Source organism: Rhinolophus ferrumequinum, chromosome 12 (assembly GCF_004115265.2).
Source record: "Rhinolophus ferrumequinum isolate MPI-CBG mRhiFer1 chromosome 12, mRhiFer1_v1.p, whole genome shotgun sequence".
NCBI classification, from domain to species: Eukaryota; Metazoa; Chordata; class Mammalia; order Chiroptera; family Rhinolophidae; genus Rhinolophus; species Rhinolophus ferrumequinum.
The window spans coordinates 47,294,402-47,312,804 of record NC_046295.1 but is presented as its reverse complement, the minus strand read 5'-3'; the positions used below and the strand labels follow the sequence as shown (position 1 = coordinate 47,312,804).

Genomic DNA, 18,403 nt, shown 5'->3' with positions numbered 1-18,403 from the left:
CGCTCACTCCCTGTGCGCGTGAACGAGGTAGCCTTTAGTTCTCGCGAGATGTTTCTCCCCTCCCCCAGCTAGTGAGTGCGCGAACGAGAAAGGAGGAGGGCGCTCCAGGCGAAAGCGCTGCAGACGCCATTATCCTCGGTTTCTCTGCGGCACCAACCTCGACGTCTTGCCTACGTCCCGCTTGTTTACGGCCTATAGGTAATTAGGGTTATTGGGGCTTCGGTATTAAGGATTCAGGCAGAGGATTGGTCTCCCTAAAGGCTGCGTTGCCTTTTTCCAAACCGGTTTTCCTCGGGCCTTTAGCGGCCTTTCAGCCTAAAGGGAGGCGCCGGCGGGAGGCGGGGCAGTCGCCTCCTCCGGTGCCTTGATTGACGCGGCCTTGAGCCAATCGTTTCGCCCTCGCGCCACCGCTGAAACCCTAGCAGCCAATCGGGCACGGCGGCGGGGTAGGAGAGCGGCGAGAGGCGGGGGAGGGCGGCGGGGGCCTGGGCTGGTTCTCTGTCTAGCTGTGACCGGCTGAGGCGGTGCGGCGGCATAGGGACGGCGGCCTCGTTCGGTGAGGAGCGGGGCTCGGTGAACGGCACTTGAGAGTGAGGGTCAGAGGCCAGTTTTTCCGATTGAGGGTGGTGTTTGGGGGCTACTTGTTGGTTGGCGAGTTCTCGGCTAGGGAACGTTGCCCCGGCCTACCCTCCCCCCACCTCCGCCATTTCCCTGAGCGTATATCCGCAGTCTGCGTTGTGATACTAGAGGTTGCGAGGCATGTACCTGGGGACTAGGCCCCTTGTGTAGGAAGAAGGCGCCGGCGGCGGGAACCCGAAGGCGGTAGAGAACTCCGCCGTTCTTTGTTTGGGTCCCGCCGCACTTAGGCTCTACCGGCATGGGAGCAGGATCAGGGGAGGTCGAATGATCGGTTCTGCCTCCGTTGCTTTGTCTCTCCTGTGGTGGGGGGAGGGTGCGGAGGATGAGATCTCGAGACCGCGTGGTGGGTGGGGGAGGGGGGTTCGGCGCTTGGCTCCGCCTAGTAGCACGTAGTCGCCATTACACGGGCCGCCATTTCCTGTCGGATCTGGGAGAGGAGAGGTGCGGCGCTTCTGCTCTTCGCCTCTGGCTTTTTCAGCTCCTGTTACTCGGCTGTTGGCGGATCCCGGTATCGGGCGTCGGGAGGGGAGGGCATGTTTGCCTCGGCTGGTCGGGCACATACTTAGTGATTTTTGTGGTCTGGAGAATGGTGATTGAAGGACCGCGGGAACGTTTTATGATTACAAATAGAGCCTTCTGGTTTGTCTTTAAACTTTATCCAAATCTTCGCCACACCTCAGCACTTAACTGAGTGGACCAGAAAGAGCGTGTCTCAGTTATTAGAGTGGTTTATCGACAAACGTTATGGAAAATTTTGGAGACGTAAAAGTTGCCTTGATTTTTTTTCTTTTTTTTTAAACGCTAGGCTGCTTACCCTGTTTCCCTGAAAATGAGACCTAGCCGAACAATCAGATTTAATGCGTCTTTTGGAGCAAAAATTAATATAAGACCCGGTCTTATTTTGTAGTGTAAGTTACGGCCTTATATTAATTTTTGCTCCAAAAGACGCATTAGAGCTGATTGTCCGGCTCGGTCTTATTTTGGGAGAAACATGGTACCTATCTCTTTTTTAGCACGAGCCACAAGTCGCCTCCTGCCAGTCATAAGCGGTGAGATAAAAGCATATTTAGAGTCCCATCACCAGTCTCGTTGTAGAGGTGTAATTGTTAGGTTGTACCCTTTTTGATATAGTTTAATCTGCTAGTGTTCAAGGGCTACATTGGCTCTGTTAAATAATCGAGCAGCACTGGCCATTTGGGTCTGCCCTTATTAGGTTTTGAAATTTATTTCTTCAATAGATGACCTGAATATGGCTGTATTTGTAAATTCTCGAAGTTTTAGAGAACAGCATTTCAAGTCACCAATGGAAAGAAACCCAAAAACGATTTAAATTTGCAGTGTAAAACTGCCTTGTTTCCTTGAAAATAAGACCTAGTCAGACAGCTCTAATGGCGTCTTTTGGAGCAAAAATTAATATAAGACCCGGTCTTGTATTATAGTAAAATAAGTCCGGGTCTTATATTAATTTTTGCTCCAACAGACTCATTAAAGATGATGGTCTGGCTAGGTCTTATTTTCGGGGAAACACGGTAGCTTTATCTTTATAAATATATACTTTCCAGGACAAAATAAGCTCGTGGGCTTAACATGCTTTTGGTCTTTATGCATTTAACATATAACTAGTAGTTTCCATGGTGGGACTAGATCTAATGGCTAAAAATTAGTCTTTCTTGCAAAAAATCAGATTGATTGATTTGGGTTTTTAAGACGATCATTTGAGGGTTTAAGACCCTGAACTGAAGAAAGAAGTCTTAGAAATAGCTCTTTAGTTTGTTGTGTTCTGATCAGTGTTCGTTAGTATTCGGTAATCAGCAACCAAAAACCAAAACTGATTTATGTTGGTTTTTGTAGGCTACTGCAGCACTAGGGTGTCAGTTGGTCCCGCCCAGAACACTTCAGTTCTGCTCTGCAAGGATATATAATAACTGGTACGTTCTAGAAGCAGTCATTTATTTGCCTTTTTTTAAAAAATAGCAACATGCATAGTTTACTTTCCAGTAAGCCAAATGGACTAGAGCCTCTTTATTTTTTCAACAGATCGGTGTGTCCATTAATCCAAGAAAATGGAAACTGAACAGCCAGAGGAAACCTTCCCCAACACTGAAACCAATGGTGAATTTGGTGAGATGTTTTAATTGTAACAATTTTATATTTTTCTTGTTCTGATAATTTCATTATTTATGATGTAGTCTGAGATCCCCCTCAGTTACATTTTGCCTTTTATTTATGAAGTAAAAGTAACTCATTTACAAAGGTAGCTGTAAACTAAGGAACTAAAGGTAGCTGTAAACTAAGCCAATACAATTTTTTCTTGGACTTTGTTATTCCTGAGCCTTTAAGTATTATATCACACTTGTGTTTAGACAAATGTTACTAGAGGAAGCATACTTTGGTTTTCATGTTTAAAAGGCCAAGAATTTGAGTGCCTTTGGCCTTTTAAAACATTCTTTGCAATTAGCAACTAATCTCTTCAAACAGAATGAAGTTGGTTTTTCTAATTTAATCTATAGGTTAAAACTTAAATGTAGTTAAAGATGCCTTTTCTTAGATGCTGGTGCTTTCTTTGAAATCTGAACTGTTAATTTCTAGGTAAACGCCCTGCAGAAGATATGGAAGAGGAACAAGCTTTTAAAAGATCTAGAAACACTGATGAGATGGTTGAATTACGCATTCTGCTTCAGAGCAAGGTATAAATTTTATTTTTGAAAGTGGTTCTTGAGTGGAAATTAAGATAAGTTCTGGTTTGGCCTTCTGAGAAGCCTTCAAAGCCTTATAGGTTGAATATAAAAGATTTGTGTGATTCTAAACAGACTTGTAGGTCACGGTGGCTTTTTTCTTCTTTTGGCCAACAATTAAAATGAAATCCCTTAACACAGATGAGACCAGGAGAAAGGGTGTGGGTGGTCCTTAAAGCATTAATTGGTTAAAGATCGAGTCTTGATTGTATTGTGGATTTATCAGAGAACATCCTGGTTGGCAGTTTACTTGATTGATGCTATCACACCCAGTGTAAAAGTATCTGTTTAGTTCTTTTACAGATGGGTGTCGTAAAATTAATTAGTGCTTAAGTTTCATGTTAAATGTCTTAAAACATTCTCAATATTCTACAGTTCTGCCTTGCTGTTTAGAGCCCCAAAAGCACAGGCTGGTGTTGTTTATTTTTTTAACTTGATGCTTTTGATACTCCCAAATAAATTTTCGGCCTTATAACAGAAAAGGGTTAGAGTTTTTATATGGTTTTTTTGTTTGGTTGGTTGTTTTTGGTTAAAGCTTAAGAGCACTGGAAGAAAAGGGTAAGCTTAATTTTTTTGTCTTTCTACTTTTCTCCAGAATGCTGGGGCAGTGATTGGAAAAGGAGGCAAGAATATTAAGGCTCTGCGTACAGACGTAAGTATTAAAGAGTTTAAACTACACAAGCAGCTTCGGTTTATGTTTGTAGAAATAAAAAGTTGCATCATAGAAATCAATTGTCTTAGATACAAGCCATTCGTAATAATTGATTACATAGATAATTTCAAGGTTTGCCATTCCTCATTTAACACAGTTCAGGTTGGGAGGGGTCTATATTAAACCTCTTCACATTCTAATAACTTTCCACCAAATTATTCACTTCAAGAAAGATAACATCTTAGAAATAACGACTGTAAAAACCTTTAATTGCACCATTTCCCGTGTGAATCAATTACAGTATCATTGGGGGGAAAACATTGCAGGTGGCTGATTAAACTCAGAAATTTTTATTTCCCCTTTTTAATCATCCATCTGTTCTTTAACAGCTTGTACATGGAGCACAAAGAAATTAATGTTGAGTTCGCATGATTAAATATGGGTGAAAAATAGAGCAGGCACTTAATCTTAATGATTGGGAAACTCAGTGCCAACGATTTGTATGAGTCCTTCATATTTTATAGTGGGTTGACTCTTGTGATTAGACACATTAAATGTTGCTATCACCAGAAATAAGCATATTTATAGGACTTGTCTTACACCAAAATTCGTTTTTTAAAAAATTTTTTTTCTCGTAGTGAGCACTCTCTTAATGTTTTCTTGCTAAAATTGAGGCAAATAACTTTGTGTTGAATACTTTTTTGATAGTATTTCATTTCTCTCTCGGTCGCAGATCTTTGTATGTTCTTCTTGATTACTGGAAACTTTGTTTAAAATTTTACAATCTTACCTGTTAGGATTTAGGAATGCGTTTTAAACCTCCAGGAAACCAACTAGTCTTTTAAGAGTTAAGGGTTTTGGTGGTGTGGGAATTTTTGTTTTGTCTTTTATAAACCTCTCTCCTCTTAATCCAGATGTTCTGTATAATTATCTGGGTTATTCCCCATTTCCTCAAGCACTTCAGTAAACTGAATCATGACAGGTTTTGTGTCTACCCTCATGAGCCAGCCTGCTACTGAAACATCGTTTGTTTAAAAAAAAAATAGCTAGTACCATCATTTAAGGTCCTTAAATGTTAAGCCACAGTCAGATATAGAGAAGTCCATTATTGTGTTAGTCTTCAGAACAACTTAAGCTTGTTTCATTAATTGAGAGTATGAGTATAGTTTGTATTAAATTAAAATTTATTGCTTTTCCCCCTTTTCCCTCTCCTTGTTTTTTTGGCCATATATCTCCGTTGCCCATGTACTGGATCGACTTACCCCTGCGTTGCCCACCATGACGTTGGCCCATCCGCCCCTGAACGCCCATGTGAAAACCCTGGTTGGCTATGCCCAAAAATGTGCTCGTTGCCAAACGGGTACCATACTTGACAACTTCTGATTGAATGCCCATGCCCAATGCCAACATCCACGAACGCCAATGACCAATGCAGTACAATGCCAGTGTTTCAGTCCCAGACAGCAGTGGCCCCGAGCGGTATGTCCCAACAGTTTATGCCTCACTGCCTGATTAGAAAGAGAGAAATGTATTTTATTACCTGCCTTTTATATAATTAAATAGTATCCCCTTTAGACGGTGTATTGTTTTTCAAGTTTCTGTCTTATTTTCCCCATTAAGTCTTTTTGTCACTGAACTTTTACCGTGAGTTGCCCACCCAAACGATCCACTAATTTTATTTCGATGGAAGGAGCACAGCTTCAAGTGTTGCATATTTGCTGCATTGTAAATCAAATTGTTACCAAAATAGTCTCTCGCTCTGTCTTTGTGGCCCACCTTGCTTCCCAACATTGCCTGTTCATAATTTTTTCTGATGAAATGCTAACTCTGGTTCACTTTCCTTCACTTCTCATTTGTGTTGTCTTTGTTTTGTCTCGCATTTGTATTTGTTTTCTTGCAGAGCCCATTAGTGATCTAATTTCTAACTGGTATCCATAACCTTACTCCAAATACAATGTTCACCACTTGCATATTCCCCCACTTTGCCTAAGAGAAGGTGTGCCAGTTTTACCAATGTAACAGCGAGGGTATCCTTAATTAACTTAGTGGTGGCGGGGAACATAAATATTCAACTCTGCTTCAGTTCTGGTTATTGCCCACTTAATCTGAGCCCTTCCAAGAGCCCATTCTCTCTGTCTCTCTGCAAGTCTCCTAATATTGTTACCATGTCTGTATTGGGCATAAAACAAAAATGCATGTGTAAATCTATAAATAGGCTACTTTAAATGGGGAGTATTAATAATTGTGTTACTTCTCTGTAAAAGTTTGTATGACTACTGGTGATGAACACAAAACTCATTTTTCTTTTCTACCTTTTTTGTACTATTTGGTATTTGTGATGTTTGACAGCATATTGAGTATCAGTGCTGATATTGAAACAATTGGAGAAATTCTGAAGAAAATCATCCCTACCTTGGAAGAGGTAGGCTCATTTTTTTTATGTATTTGCCAATTGAGGGAGGGGGGTGTTTAAAAGTATGTCTGTTGAGGCATAATGTGGGAGGTGGGGAGATAGTGGATGTAATAGTTTGTAGCAGTAGCATCTTAACAACCTGCTACGTAACGTGCAAGGTTACTTACTATACACACCTTGTTTCTTTTAAAATGTAGTCTGGCCACTCCAGAGTAAAAGATGAACTATCTGTGGTCATCATGGGTTTAGCATATATTTTAGTTTTAGAAGGTGTGTGGTTGGGGTTTTTTTTTTGTCTGGGGGATTTTGGTTTTGTTTTTTAGTTAAAATATTGAGTATAGGACTATGATTTAGTTTAAGGGGTTAAAAATTCTGTAATTTGTTAGGTGTGTAGAGAAAAGCATTACTATATTGATTCTTAGTGTAGATTAGCAGTTTCTCATTTAATGATGTAGATGTGAAATGCGTTGTAGTAGCTTTACCAATATATGCGACAATAGCCTGATCACACTAGACACTTAACCTATTACTCTTATTTTTCTACTTTCAGGGCCTGCAGTTGCCATCACCCACTGCAACCAGCCAGCTCCCGCTCGAATCTGATGCTGTGGAATGCTTAAATGTATGTCATAGTGCCATTGAACCCCACTGAAGTATGGAGCCTGGCCCATGGGATCAATTTTATTTTTAACATAGTGTACTTTTCCCGTCTCTATAGAAAAAGGTTTACAAACATGATAAATGAATGGTCTTACAACTCACTGTTGACCCTGCTCCATGCTGCAGTGGGAATTAACTACATTTGCAAAGTGCTTTGCAGTCATTTTTATTATGGTGTTATTTGAATGTTAATAATAATTTTGTGGTAACAGCGACATGCTAAATGGCTGCAGTGTGGGTATGGTGTTGCAGGACCTGAAAATAAAATAGTTTTTTAAGGTGGTGCAGAATGTCCTTTTTGGGCCTGGCTATTGAGGATAATAAGCACATAACTGGTAAAGTTATTGAAATATAAATTCAGGTTGCTCACTGCAACAGTATGTTGTTATGCTTATAGCAGATAAGTGTATTATTGGGGAATCTTTAATTTGGGACTAATATTTTATAACTCTCCCTCTGCAGTACCAACACTATAAAGGAAGCGACTTTGACTGCGAGCTGAGACTGTTGATTCATCAGAGTCTGGCAGGAGGAATTATTGGGGTCAAAGGTGCTAAAATCAAAGAACTTAGAGAGGTAAAGCAACTTTTATTTTTTCTCCTGTTAATGAAAAATAGTTTTTCACTGTGGACTTAGTTCAATGGGCTTCTCACTCCCCCTTCTGAGTTTTCTTCCCTGAGATTACCTTTATATCCAGTTTGCTATTAAAATATCACAAAAAGGCCTGGCCACATTATTTTGCTAATTTTTTATACCACTGGGAAAGTCCTAGAGTTAAAAGATTTTTATTTTGGGCGGGGGAGTTACTAAAGGCAAACGTAAATTTATCTGAGCCTTCTGGGTTTCCTAACTTGTTCTTCAGTGCATTCTTTTGTTATATCCTCTGATTCTTTTTTTATAAACTTATTACAGAACACTCAGACAACAATCAAGCTTTTCCAGGAATGCTGTCCTCATTCCACTGACAGAGTTGTTCTTATTGGAGGAAAACCTGATAGGGTTGTGGAGTGCATAAAGATCATCCTTGATCTTATATCAGAGGTATCTTCAGAACACATTTCTTTACATTTAATTTCATGAAACATCAAAAGCCGTTTCGGAATGTTTAGACAAATGGCTTTTGTCCTTTCCCTTAATGTAGCAATTTTCTATCACCTGGCTTTGGCTATCACTTTAATTTAGAAATAGTTTGGAGAATTGTCATTTGATTGATGGTGAGATTTTTATAGCCTTTAGTACTCATTCAAAAGAAGTTTCTATAGTACTACATTGCACAGCTTCCCAACTGATAATGCCTTGGTATGGGTTACAGTCTCACTCAAGATACTGATCACTCCGTATCCCTGGGAATGTTCACTTTCTTCTTCATAGACTGACCCCATTGTGAAATATAAAAGGGATTTCTGGTCTCTTAAGATGAAAGGTTAAAACTAGAAAGCTGCTTTTTCTCAGAAAACAGTAAAACTCACTTTTAGTTTAGGACTCACCAAAAATACTGCATTTTTTTTTTTCATTTTTTTCCCCATTGCCTATGTTCCCGTCTTGTCTGAACTGTATCTCCCAGAAGAAATAGAGGACTTCAAATATTGTGTAAAAAAGAATGGTCGGTATGAACCAAGGCTGTTTATAATGATGCATTGCTTTTTCTTGTTTTAGTCTCCCATCAAAGGACGTGCACAGCCTTATGATCCCAATTTTTATGATGAAACCTATGATTATGGTGGCTTTACCATGATGTTTGATGACCGCCGTGGGCGTCCCGTGGGATTTCCTATGCGGGGAAGAGGTGGTTTTGACAGAATGCCTCCTGGTCGGGGTGGGCGTCCCATGCCTCCATCTAGAAGAGATTATGACGACATGAGCCCTCGGCGAGGACCTCCTCCCCCTCCTCCTGGACGAGGTGGCCGGGGAGGTAGCAGGGCTCGCAACCTTCCTCTTCCTCCGCCACCACCTCCTAGAGGAGGGTAAGTTTCTTTCATCTATGTATTATTAACATACAGGAGTCTACATTTAGGGGAGTAGATAGGGTAGGTTTTTATTTGGTGTGTGACATGTAAAGCGGAGATTACAACTTGTTCTCTTCTTGCAGAGATCTAATGGCCTATGACAGAAGAGGAAGACCTGGAGATCGTTATGATGGCATGGTAAGACTTCATCAGTGTGATTGTGAGCTGTAGGAGTTCTTAAAAGTCAGGTAGTTAACATTTTGTTAACCAGTGTTCACTGAAAAGCTTGTGTTTTACAAATGGACGACTTAGCCACTTATCATTTTGGTTGTTTGCTGGAATATTAAAACTTTATTGAGCCATCTTTGTTTCCCCCAAAATAATGTGATTACTGCAGGTTATATAGTTTAAATACTGTAAAATAGAAATTGGGCATGTAAAAACAGTAGCTCTATGATAGATGCAGTGCCAGGTTCTTGTTAATACTTCTTTTTCTTAACACAGGTTGGTTTCAGTGCCGATGAAACTTGGGACTCTGCAATAGATACATGGAGCCCTTCAGAATGGCAGATGGCTTATGAACCACAGGTTGAGTATCATGGGTGTTTGCATTCATATCAGTAATAATTAAGATGTTTTCCTACTCAGCAATAAGTGTGTGTTTCCCCTCGTCAATGTTTTTTTTTTGTTTGTTTAAAAGCTGTATACCTGAAGGTTTCTTTCCCTAAGGATTTTTTTCTGAAATATACTTAGTAGGGGAGGATGTGGGAGGACTTGACTTGCCTAAACTGGAGAGGGATTTTAAGAATATTAAAACATCTGAAGAATAGATTGGGTTTTGTTTTTTTTCTGAGTAGTTTGGAAGGCAAAGTAATTATTTGTTTCTTTTCATTTTTAGGGTGGCTCCGGATATGGTAAGTTTTCTCCTTTGTGAAAACTAATATTATTTCATGCTTTCTAAATGAACTTAATGCTCATTATTTAAATCAGATTATTCCTATGCAGGGGGTCGTGGCTCATATGGTGATCTTGGTGGACCTATTATTACTACACAAGTAACTATTCCCAAAGATGTAAGTATCTTTATTATAAGGTATATTTTAGTGAATTATTTTAAGTTCCCTAACTTTTAATAAAGGGTTTTGACAAAAATACTCCATTTTAGGATTAAAATTGTTGTTAAGGACTTCAGTGAAATGTCATTCTCCAGTTTGCATGTTGTCAAGTGATGTTCAGTTCATTACTATCAAAAGCTGTTAAGAGGGTTGGAGACTTCGATTAAAGGAAATATTGAAGTATAAATATAAAGCAAACCTTAACTAGTTAGGTGGTATTAAAAACAAATCAGTAACACTACAAAGTTAATACTCTTGATGGTCATTAAAACAGGTAATGCCGTTTATTTTAAGTGTGTCATAAACACTTGTTTTTTAACATCTTTTCAGTTGGCTGGATCTATTATTGGAAAAGGTGGTCAACGGATTAAACAAATTCGTCATGAGTCAGGAGCTTCGATCAAAATTGATGAGCCTTTAGAAGGATCCGAAGATCGGATCATTACCATTACAGGAACACAGGACCAGATACAGAATGCACAGTATTTGCTGCAGAACAGGTCAGTTTAAGTTTAGCTTTATGTTAGCTTACACATACTAAAACTTGGAGCTTTTCTTAATTGATTTTTCTTTTAGAAGCCATGGTGTCTCAACCTTTTGGGGACCTAACTTCTAAACATTCTAATAGCTTTGCTTTAATTTTCTTCTGCTTTCTTACTAAAAACGGAGACATTCAATACTAATCTTTCTGGAAGAAGCCTTAACCAAGCAAACTTCTCATTTCTCTGGTGAAAACTGCTGCCAAAACCACTTGTTATAATTATACAGAGCCTGTAGAAAATATAGAAGATTCAGTGGATGTTGGTCTAGTTCTGTGTGGAAGACTAGTGATTTTGTTGTTTTTAGATAACTAAATCGACAACAAATCACAGTCTGCCATATGGCACAGGCCATGCCTCTACAGGACAAATGATTGGTGCTGTAAAATGCAGCATTTCACACCTTACTGGCATTTCTTGTCTTTTCTACCAAATATTAACAACTTTGGATTTCATTTTCTTAATTCTGCTCTGCTAATGTCTGATTTACTATTAATCATTTTTCTTGAATTTTACATTGTTCTAATTTGTAATTGCTAATGTTTTAATTCTTATTTCTAATTATAATGGACATGTTTTGTCATTTTAATTTAGCATTGAAATTGTCTTAATGTTGATTAAGATGTTACGAACAAAAATTCTAATTCGTACTTTTTTTTCTTTTCTTTTATAGTGTGAAGCAGTATGCAGATGTTGAAGGATTCTAATGCAAGATATTTTTTCTTTTTTATAGTGTGAAGCAGTATTCTGGAAAGTTTTTCTAAGACTAGTGAAGAACTGAAGGAGTCCTGCATCTTTTTTTTTTTATCTGCTTCTGTTTAAAAAGCCAACATTCCTCTGCTTCCTAGGTGTTCTGCATTTGAGGTGTAGTGAAATCTTTGCTGTTCACCAGATGTAATGTTTTAGTTCCTTACAAACAGGGTGGGGGGGAGGGCGTGCAAAAACTAACATTGAAATTTTGAAACAGCAGAGTGAGTGAATTTTAATTTTTGTTCATTGTTGGTTAAAAAGGAAAATTCCCCCTATGTAATTATTGTGAACACCTTACTTTGTGGTCACTGTAACATTTGGGGGTGGGGGAGACAGGGAGGAAAAGTAACAATAGTCCTTAATGTCCCTGGCAACTATTCAGAGCAGTGTGCAGAATGTAATGCTCTTTTGTAAGAAACATTTTATGATTTTTAAAATAAATTTAGTGAACCTATTTTTGGTGGTCATTTTTTTTTAAGCCGGTCATTTTTCAAATGGCTGAATTCCCCAACCCACCCCCAAACTAAACACTAAGTTTGATTTTCAGCTCCTCTGTTGGAATAAATAAATGCATCTCTTGGACATAGGCAAAATATCTTGGCAAATTCAGTTCTCGTGATTTCTTAATGGTTTGAAAGTCCATTGCTTGTGAAGAAATTCCATCATACACATTCACGCTTATAATAAGCTGGGGATTTTGTTTGTTTTGCAAATGCTTGCCCCTACTTTGCAACAGTTTTCTATGTTAATAATTGTGAAAAGAACTAAGGTGGGGAGCAGTACTACAGATTGAGTAATGGTATAAGTATATACCAGAAGCCTAACGGCAGCAAGTTTTATTAATCAGAATAATACTTGGTTATGGAAGTGACTGCTAAATAAATCCTGATTATTTTTATTAGATAATTTCTCACCTATAGACTTTAACTGTCAGCCTGCCTAGTGTCTTATTAGTTAAACTTTGTAAAATAATATATATATTCTTGTTTTTCCATTGTATGCAAATTGAAAGAAAAAGATGTACCATTTCTTTGTTTTATGTTGGATAATGTAGGAAATGTTTGTGAACAATTCAAAAAAAAAAGATGAAAAAGTTCCTGTGGATGTTTTGTGTAGTATCTTGACATTTGTATTAATAGTTAAAAGTTCACTTCCAAATAAAACACCCATAATGCTAGAATTGATGTTTGCCCAATTTGAACAAAGGTTACTTGACACCTGTAAAATTTGTTAAAACGTTCCTCTTGTAAGGAAATACAGTAATCTTAAATTATATATTTTTCGTGTGAAGTGTTTTTCTAGCATATATAAATGAAATCTGATGGGGTGGTAAATACAGAATTCTAGTAGTTGGGATCTTAATTTGTTAAAGGTACAGGTCCTATTCTTACATTACCTATAAAAAGTTTAGAGGTTTTTAGGTTTCTATATATCGAATAGCTCTAGTATGGTGTTTGAAGAGTAGTGACAGTAAAATAATGCAGATTATGATTCCTGGCTCATAAATCCTTAAAATATTGCTTGTTAACTTCCAGTTATCCAACAGGCATAAGAACAACTCAATTACATGGAAAAGGATTCATGGATGTAATTCTGCTTAGATTTAGGAAAGAGACTTGTGTATGTTAGAAGAGAGAAGTAGGCAGTTTTTCTTGAATACACAACTTGTACATGCAAATGTGCCACTTAAGGCGATTAGTATTTCAGTAACACTCCTTTTGGTTAGGGAAGAGCATTTGAGTGTTCTCTTCATAGTGAAATAAGGGGTGTCACAACATCATTTAAAACTAGTGAATGCTACCTGTGGTAAGGTTTCACCAAAGATGAAATCCAGCCAAATTGCTTCCCCTTTGAGTAGTTAATGCGTCAGTTGGGGTTGCTTAGGGTGGTATAGCCTACTAGTGTTGAAATGAGCCAGCCCTTAGGGAAAATTACTAGTGACATTTTAGTCTTCCTACTACAGGAAAGCATCCCTGGAGAGGACTAATTCTCATAAGTTTTCATTGGTCATTCAAAAACTGGTTATGTAAATAAATGGACTTACCTGGAAGTTTTAATACTTGTACAAATAATTCAGACCATGAACACATGAACCTACTCAAGATTAAACAGATTGGAGACTATCTTGGCATTGATAAGTGGGAGGTAGAGGCCTTTTGCATTGCCACTATTGGAAAATGGTGTTTGAATATGGGCTGGAAATTTGAGTTAGGTTGAGAAAATTCTTGAAGTAAAGTTTAAAACTCACTAGAAGTACAAGAAGTAAGCAACTGATTTATTGAAGCTTTAAAGATTTAAACATGGTTTCGAAGATGATTTTAGGGTTAATTTCTGAAGTTACTACCAAAATGGCAACAGACGTGTTGGAAACCAAAGGTTGCACCAAGGTTTTTACAGGAATGAAAAAATTTTAAAACCTTTATCGACTGAAGTCAAATTTTAAATTTGCTTTTATAATGAGACTATAATGGAAAAATTTTACTGAACCAGTAATTACTACTAAATCGTTGATCATTGGTACCACTGGAATTACATAAAGAATCTTAGGAACGTGAACATAGCAGTTTTTCTCAATCATTTTAGTGGTTTATCTTGCAATGCTTTATGTTGTTAATACTCAAAATGGACTTAGTGTTCCACAGACATGACAGGTTGTGATTTGCTTAAGATTGCTGTTAAAGAGGCCTGTATTTTAAATGTTCATTTTAGACCAATGAAAACAGGTCCTTACGGTTGGTTTGGTTTTTTAAATGTTTAGTGCCATCAACATTTTGGAAAGGGATTCAATTTTTTTTTTTTAATAGAAGCGTTTTTGTTTTGTTTTTTTCAAACTTGTGTTTTTCCAAGACCCATCAGCTCCAAGTCCAATAGTAGTATCACCTTAGTGGTGGAGGGCGCAGCTCACAATGGCCCATGTGGGAATCGAACCTGCACCTTGTTAAGAGCACCACGCTCTAACCAACTGAGCTAACCAGACGCCCCAGGGATTCCATCTTGATGGTGGCTAAATTAACAAATACTGTATTTTACATCCCATTTATTACCAAGGTTTACCCCTTGCAAGTTTGAAGTGAAACACCCAATTTCTTGATGGTGACACTGAGCTTTTGGAAAGCGATATTGTTTCTCAAACTTCTTAGGACCACCTTCAAAATCAACATGCTGCTTAAACATGAAAATTTCTGGGCCATAGCTCTACTGAATCAATATATAAAAGTGCTGGGGATCTGCACATTTAACAATTTCTGAACTTAATACTTTAAATTGTAGAGTACTTTAAATTGCACCCTTCCAAGGTCTGGGTGCAAAGGGTTTAGTTGTTTTGATAATGGGAGGAAAGGGCGTTTGTCAGCATATTTGTAATACAGCAATATGTAGTAAGAACCATAAATGTGTTCCATACCTTTTCATTAACTCAGATACATATTTAGTTCCTGAGGTGTATAGGGAGAGTAGAGTGGTAGGCCCTAAGGTGCAGGGGTTAGCAAAAATAGTCTATTTGAAGAGAGTCCAATAACTATAACAAACTGATGAAGAAAAAAACTTGACTGGGAGACAACGTGTAAGAAATCCATGTGTTGTACATACGTACATTCACAATCGAGTTGCTTGAAACAAATTGCAAAGTTAAAACTAGGAAAATCCCAGTGTGTTAATCCAAAATAATGCTCTCTGCTCCTTTTAATAGATGAAAAAGACATCAGAACTTGTTTGTGTACACAGATGGATATTATTTGCCCAAGCCAGGCATCAGCACTTCAGTCATGGAAGCAGTCTGACCTGAGGAAACGGAGAGAAGGGAATACCTGGAAAATTAAAGCCCAAACAAATACATTTGTCTGTGTTTCAAATGGGGAGCTAATTTGCTGAGCTGAGAGCTTGAATGTACAAAATGCAAATGCTTGCCAACTGAGCAACAAGCACTAGCAATAGAGTTAGGGTAAACTGAAATACGATCTATGACCGCAAAACTTTACGGCCTCCACCTCGTTTTTGTGCAGAACCAATAAGGATTTCCTGTTTCCCCCCATTTCTCCCTGCTTCGCCAAACTCAGACCTGTAATTTTGAGGGAAATAAAAGGCATAGTAACCAAAATCTTAACACCTTTCAAAATCATTTCAGAAATATGTACCCCTTTTGGTCATCCCCCTTATTCTTCCTGAAGTCTGCCATTAAAGAGATAGGCTTCATGGAAGGGAAGGCACAGTTCACCTAGAACAAAACGTAGGGTTGGGAGAGGAAAGCATATGACAGCTGCTTATGAGACCAAAAGGAGAAATCATTTTGATAGATTTTGCTGGAACAGAGTAGATAGAAGGTGCCAGCTTGGTCCCTTAGGGACCTTAGGTGCACAGCAAGTGGGGTATGATTAGTGAGAGCAGTAACTCCAGATAGGTTTGAATAGGAAGCCAAAAACAGAGAAGCAAGGCTCAAGCCTCACTTCTATTTGGAACCCTGCAAAGTGTCCCTAGGACCACATGGGCTAGTAAAGCGCAGCAGAAATTGAGGCATATTATGTTTCCATACAGAGATTTCATACATGCAGGCACACATACCACAGAATTTCCTGATTCCCACATGGAAACAGCAGAAACTCAAAGTGATTGTCAGTACAGTGAAAGCTGACGTCATCAGGTTAGTCAAGAAAGGCCACTGGGCTGAGTGCTGAGAAACCAGATGACCAGTTACTTTGGTCATTCAGTGGTCGCTATGGGGAAAGCAGGAGCCAAAATTCAGATACCAGACTACACCTCGTCTGGAGATCAAAAACAGTTTGCTGACAAAGGCCCTTTCCCTCCCATTATCAGAACACCTAAACCTTTTGCACCCAGAAGACCTTGGAAAATCTTGGAAAGGTGGAGGTGAAAGAAAGACCTTTTAGAGAAAACAACCCGAATAAGGGGTCTTATCTAACTGAATAATTATTTCCCTTAAATTAGGTCATTTAAAACTGAGAGACCAACTTACCTTTATTTGGCAAGTTTGTATTTTGTCTATCATGGGAATAGGAATTTATGAGAAAGAATGTATATGGGAACTGGGGGGCTCTGGAAGTCCCCATAAAAGCTGGAGAGGTAAGGCTAATATCAAACCATAGTTCTAGGTAGAGGTGACCCCGGTTAGTTGGGGCCTTCATTTGGTAGATCAGGTAGCCTTTTTACCTAGATCATTTATTCATACCTGTGTCTCAAATTGGCACCAAATCTGTGTGCAGTTCAGACTCAGAACTCTGTGAGATCAGGCTGGCACTAATCTCCAACTGAGACCAAATCATGGCTTGACTAATTCCCTGCCTTAACCTGCTTCCCTTGCTCCTTTTTACCTGAGAGTATTTCCCCAGTGAATCATTTATACAAGAATCCCTGGCTCTGGCTCTTCTTCTAGGGACTTGATCTAAGACAGTTGAGCTGGAGCTAAAGCAGACATTTGTATCAACCAGACATTTGATGGTAAGGAGACATTGAGTTATCTCCTTCTGAGGAAGGGGTGAGAATTTTTTATTTTATGAAAAACAACTGCATTCTGTTAGGAGTATTTTTGAAAGTACGTGTATGGGAAGAAAATAGTTTGGATGCTGATATAATGGGCCTTTGTTAAACAAGACACAGTCAGTTTTCCCTTTCTAATATTACCTAGTTTTCCTTTTGGAGTTTTTTTCTCCCAGTTGTATGTAGGCTTGATGAGATAGAAATCCTGGTCCTTAGAGATTCCTTATCAACCAAGAGGGTGGGCATTTGACCCAGGCTTGCCCAACCAGACTCTTGGTCTTGGAAATTTGAATCTTGAGCAGAATGATGCAAGCAATTTACAATGATCATGTTTAGTTTTTTCAGCACCATTAGAAGAGACCTTTGAGCAGTTTCTGCCCTCAATACTCTAACTGCCTGATTTCTGTTTACAAGTCTGGTTCTCCAGTCTTCCCCTCCATCCCGAGAACTTTTTCATAATTTTTCAAAAATTATTTTTGCTTAGTTATTGTTATATGTAGTCCTTCAATCGAAGACTCTTTTGTGTACAGGCAGCATTGCTAATTTCAAGGAGGACAGTAACAAAAAGTATGGCTGACAGCTGCTGGCTCCATCTCAGCTGCCACTGCTGTCAACCAATATCACTTAGTCCTTTACAGTTATGCCATCTGGGGCATACATCATTTTCTAGGGGAGTGTCTAGCCCTATCTCAAGACTACAACTGAACATCCAGGGCAACTAGCAACATGCCCTGACTTTCTGGCTTTTCCCTCCAGTTTGATAAAATGCCACACCTCACAGGTAAAGGATCTGACTTCCCCACCAGCCACCAAAGGGATGATAGTCAACTCTCTGTGGGGAAAACTGTGACCAATGGAGAATAAGAGAAAGGAAACAGACACGTGCCACCCAACCATTCGTCCTTTCCACTCTGCCCGGCTGCCAGGGACACACTGTGGATGGCCAATGGCAGGCCGTCAATTTCGTTCGGACCCAGCTGCCAAGCTGCCGCGCTCAGTGTTGTTAGAGATACAAAAAGAATTACTAAACTAAGGAGTTGGCATTAGTGTTCTTGAAGTGAGCCACAGGTCATGTGCTTTCCCTAAAATGATTAACAACACAGAGAATCTTGTGGGAGAATTGTTAGCGGTTCCAGACAACTATAAGATGATTTTTGTGCAAAGAGGTGGGTCAGGCCAGTTCAGTGCTGTCCCCTTAAACCTGATTGGTCTGAAATCAAAAAAGTGTGCCGAATGTGTAGTGAGCTCATGTCGCAGAAGAAGCCTAGAAGTTTGGGACCGTGACTATCATTATCCTAAACTTGGGGGTTTTACAAAAAATAGATCCAAGTTTGTGAACCCTCAACTTGGACGCCTGCTATGTGTATTACTACTACGCCAGGGAGACTGCGCATGGTGTAGAGTTTGACTTTATCCCTGATGTCAAGGGAGCAGTGCTGTTTTGCAACATGTCCTCAAACTTCC

General features: G+C 39.0%; 1 protein-coding gene and 1 pseudogene across 10 annotated transcripts; both read left to right on the top strand.

Moving 5' to 3' along the window:
• The first annotated feature begins 48 nt into the window (after positions 1-48).
• HNRNPK (heterogeneous nuclear ribonucleoprotein K) lies at positions 49-12,533 on the top strand. Of its 10 annotated transcripts, none has more exons than XM_033123180.1 (17): positions 51-198; positions 2,491-2,567; positions 2,677-2,760; positions 3,229-3,326; positions 3,970-4,026; positions 5,462-5,505; positions 6,376-6,448; positions 6,990-7,061; positions 7,562-7,675; positions 8,012-8,140; positions 8,756-9,063; positions 9,189-9,243; positions 9,550-9,633; positions 9,944-9,959; positions 10,036-10,118; positions 10,491-10,660; positions 11,433-12,533. In XM_033123180.1, the coding sequence occupies exons 3-17, from the start codon at positions 2,703-2,705 to the stop codon at positions 11,461-11,463; spliced, it is 1,392 nt and encodes a 463-aa protein (XP_032979071.1). In that variant the 5' UTR covers positions 51-198; positions 2,491-2,567; positions 2,677-2,702; the 3' UTR covers positions 11,464-12,533. The 10 variants fall into 10 exon arrangements, with proteins under 10 accessions (XP_032979069.1, XP_032979074.1, XP_032979073.1 ...); XM_033123174.1 differs by having other exon boundaries at positions 11,373-12,533; XM_033123181.1 differs by lacking the exon at positions 51-198 and adding an exon at positions 419-556.
• Positions 12,534-17,792: 5,259 nt separating this feature from the next.
• The window catches only part of LOC117031530 (phosphoserine aminotransferase-like), a 1,038-nt pseudogene continuing 427 nt past the window's right edge, over positions 17,793-18,403 (top strand).

What these genes read in the sequence shown, in the direction of transcription:
- HNRNPK (XM_033123178.1), top strand. Translation starts at nt 2,703, where the DNA reads ATGGAAACTGAACAGCCAGAGGAAACCTTCCCCAACACTGAAACCAAT. An exon ending in TTAAGGCTCTGCGTACAGAC is followed by an intron (nt 4,027 to 5,461) that starts GTAAGTATTAAA and finishes TGACCAATGCAG; the next exon opens with TACAATGCCAGTGTTTCAGT. An exon ending in GACAGCAGTGGCCCCGAGCG is followed by an intron (nt 5,506 to 6,375) that starts GTATGTCCCAAC and finishes GATGTTTGACAG; the next exon opens with CATATTGAGTATCAGTGCTG.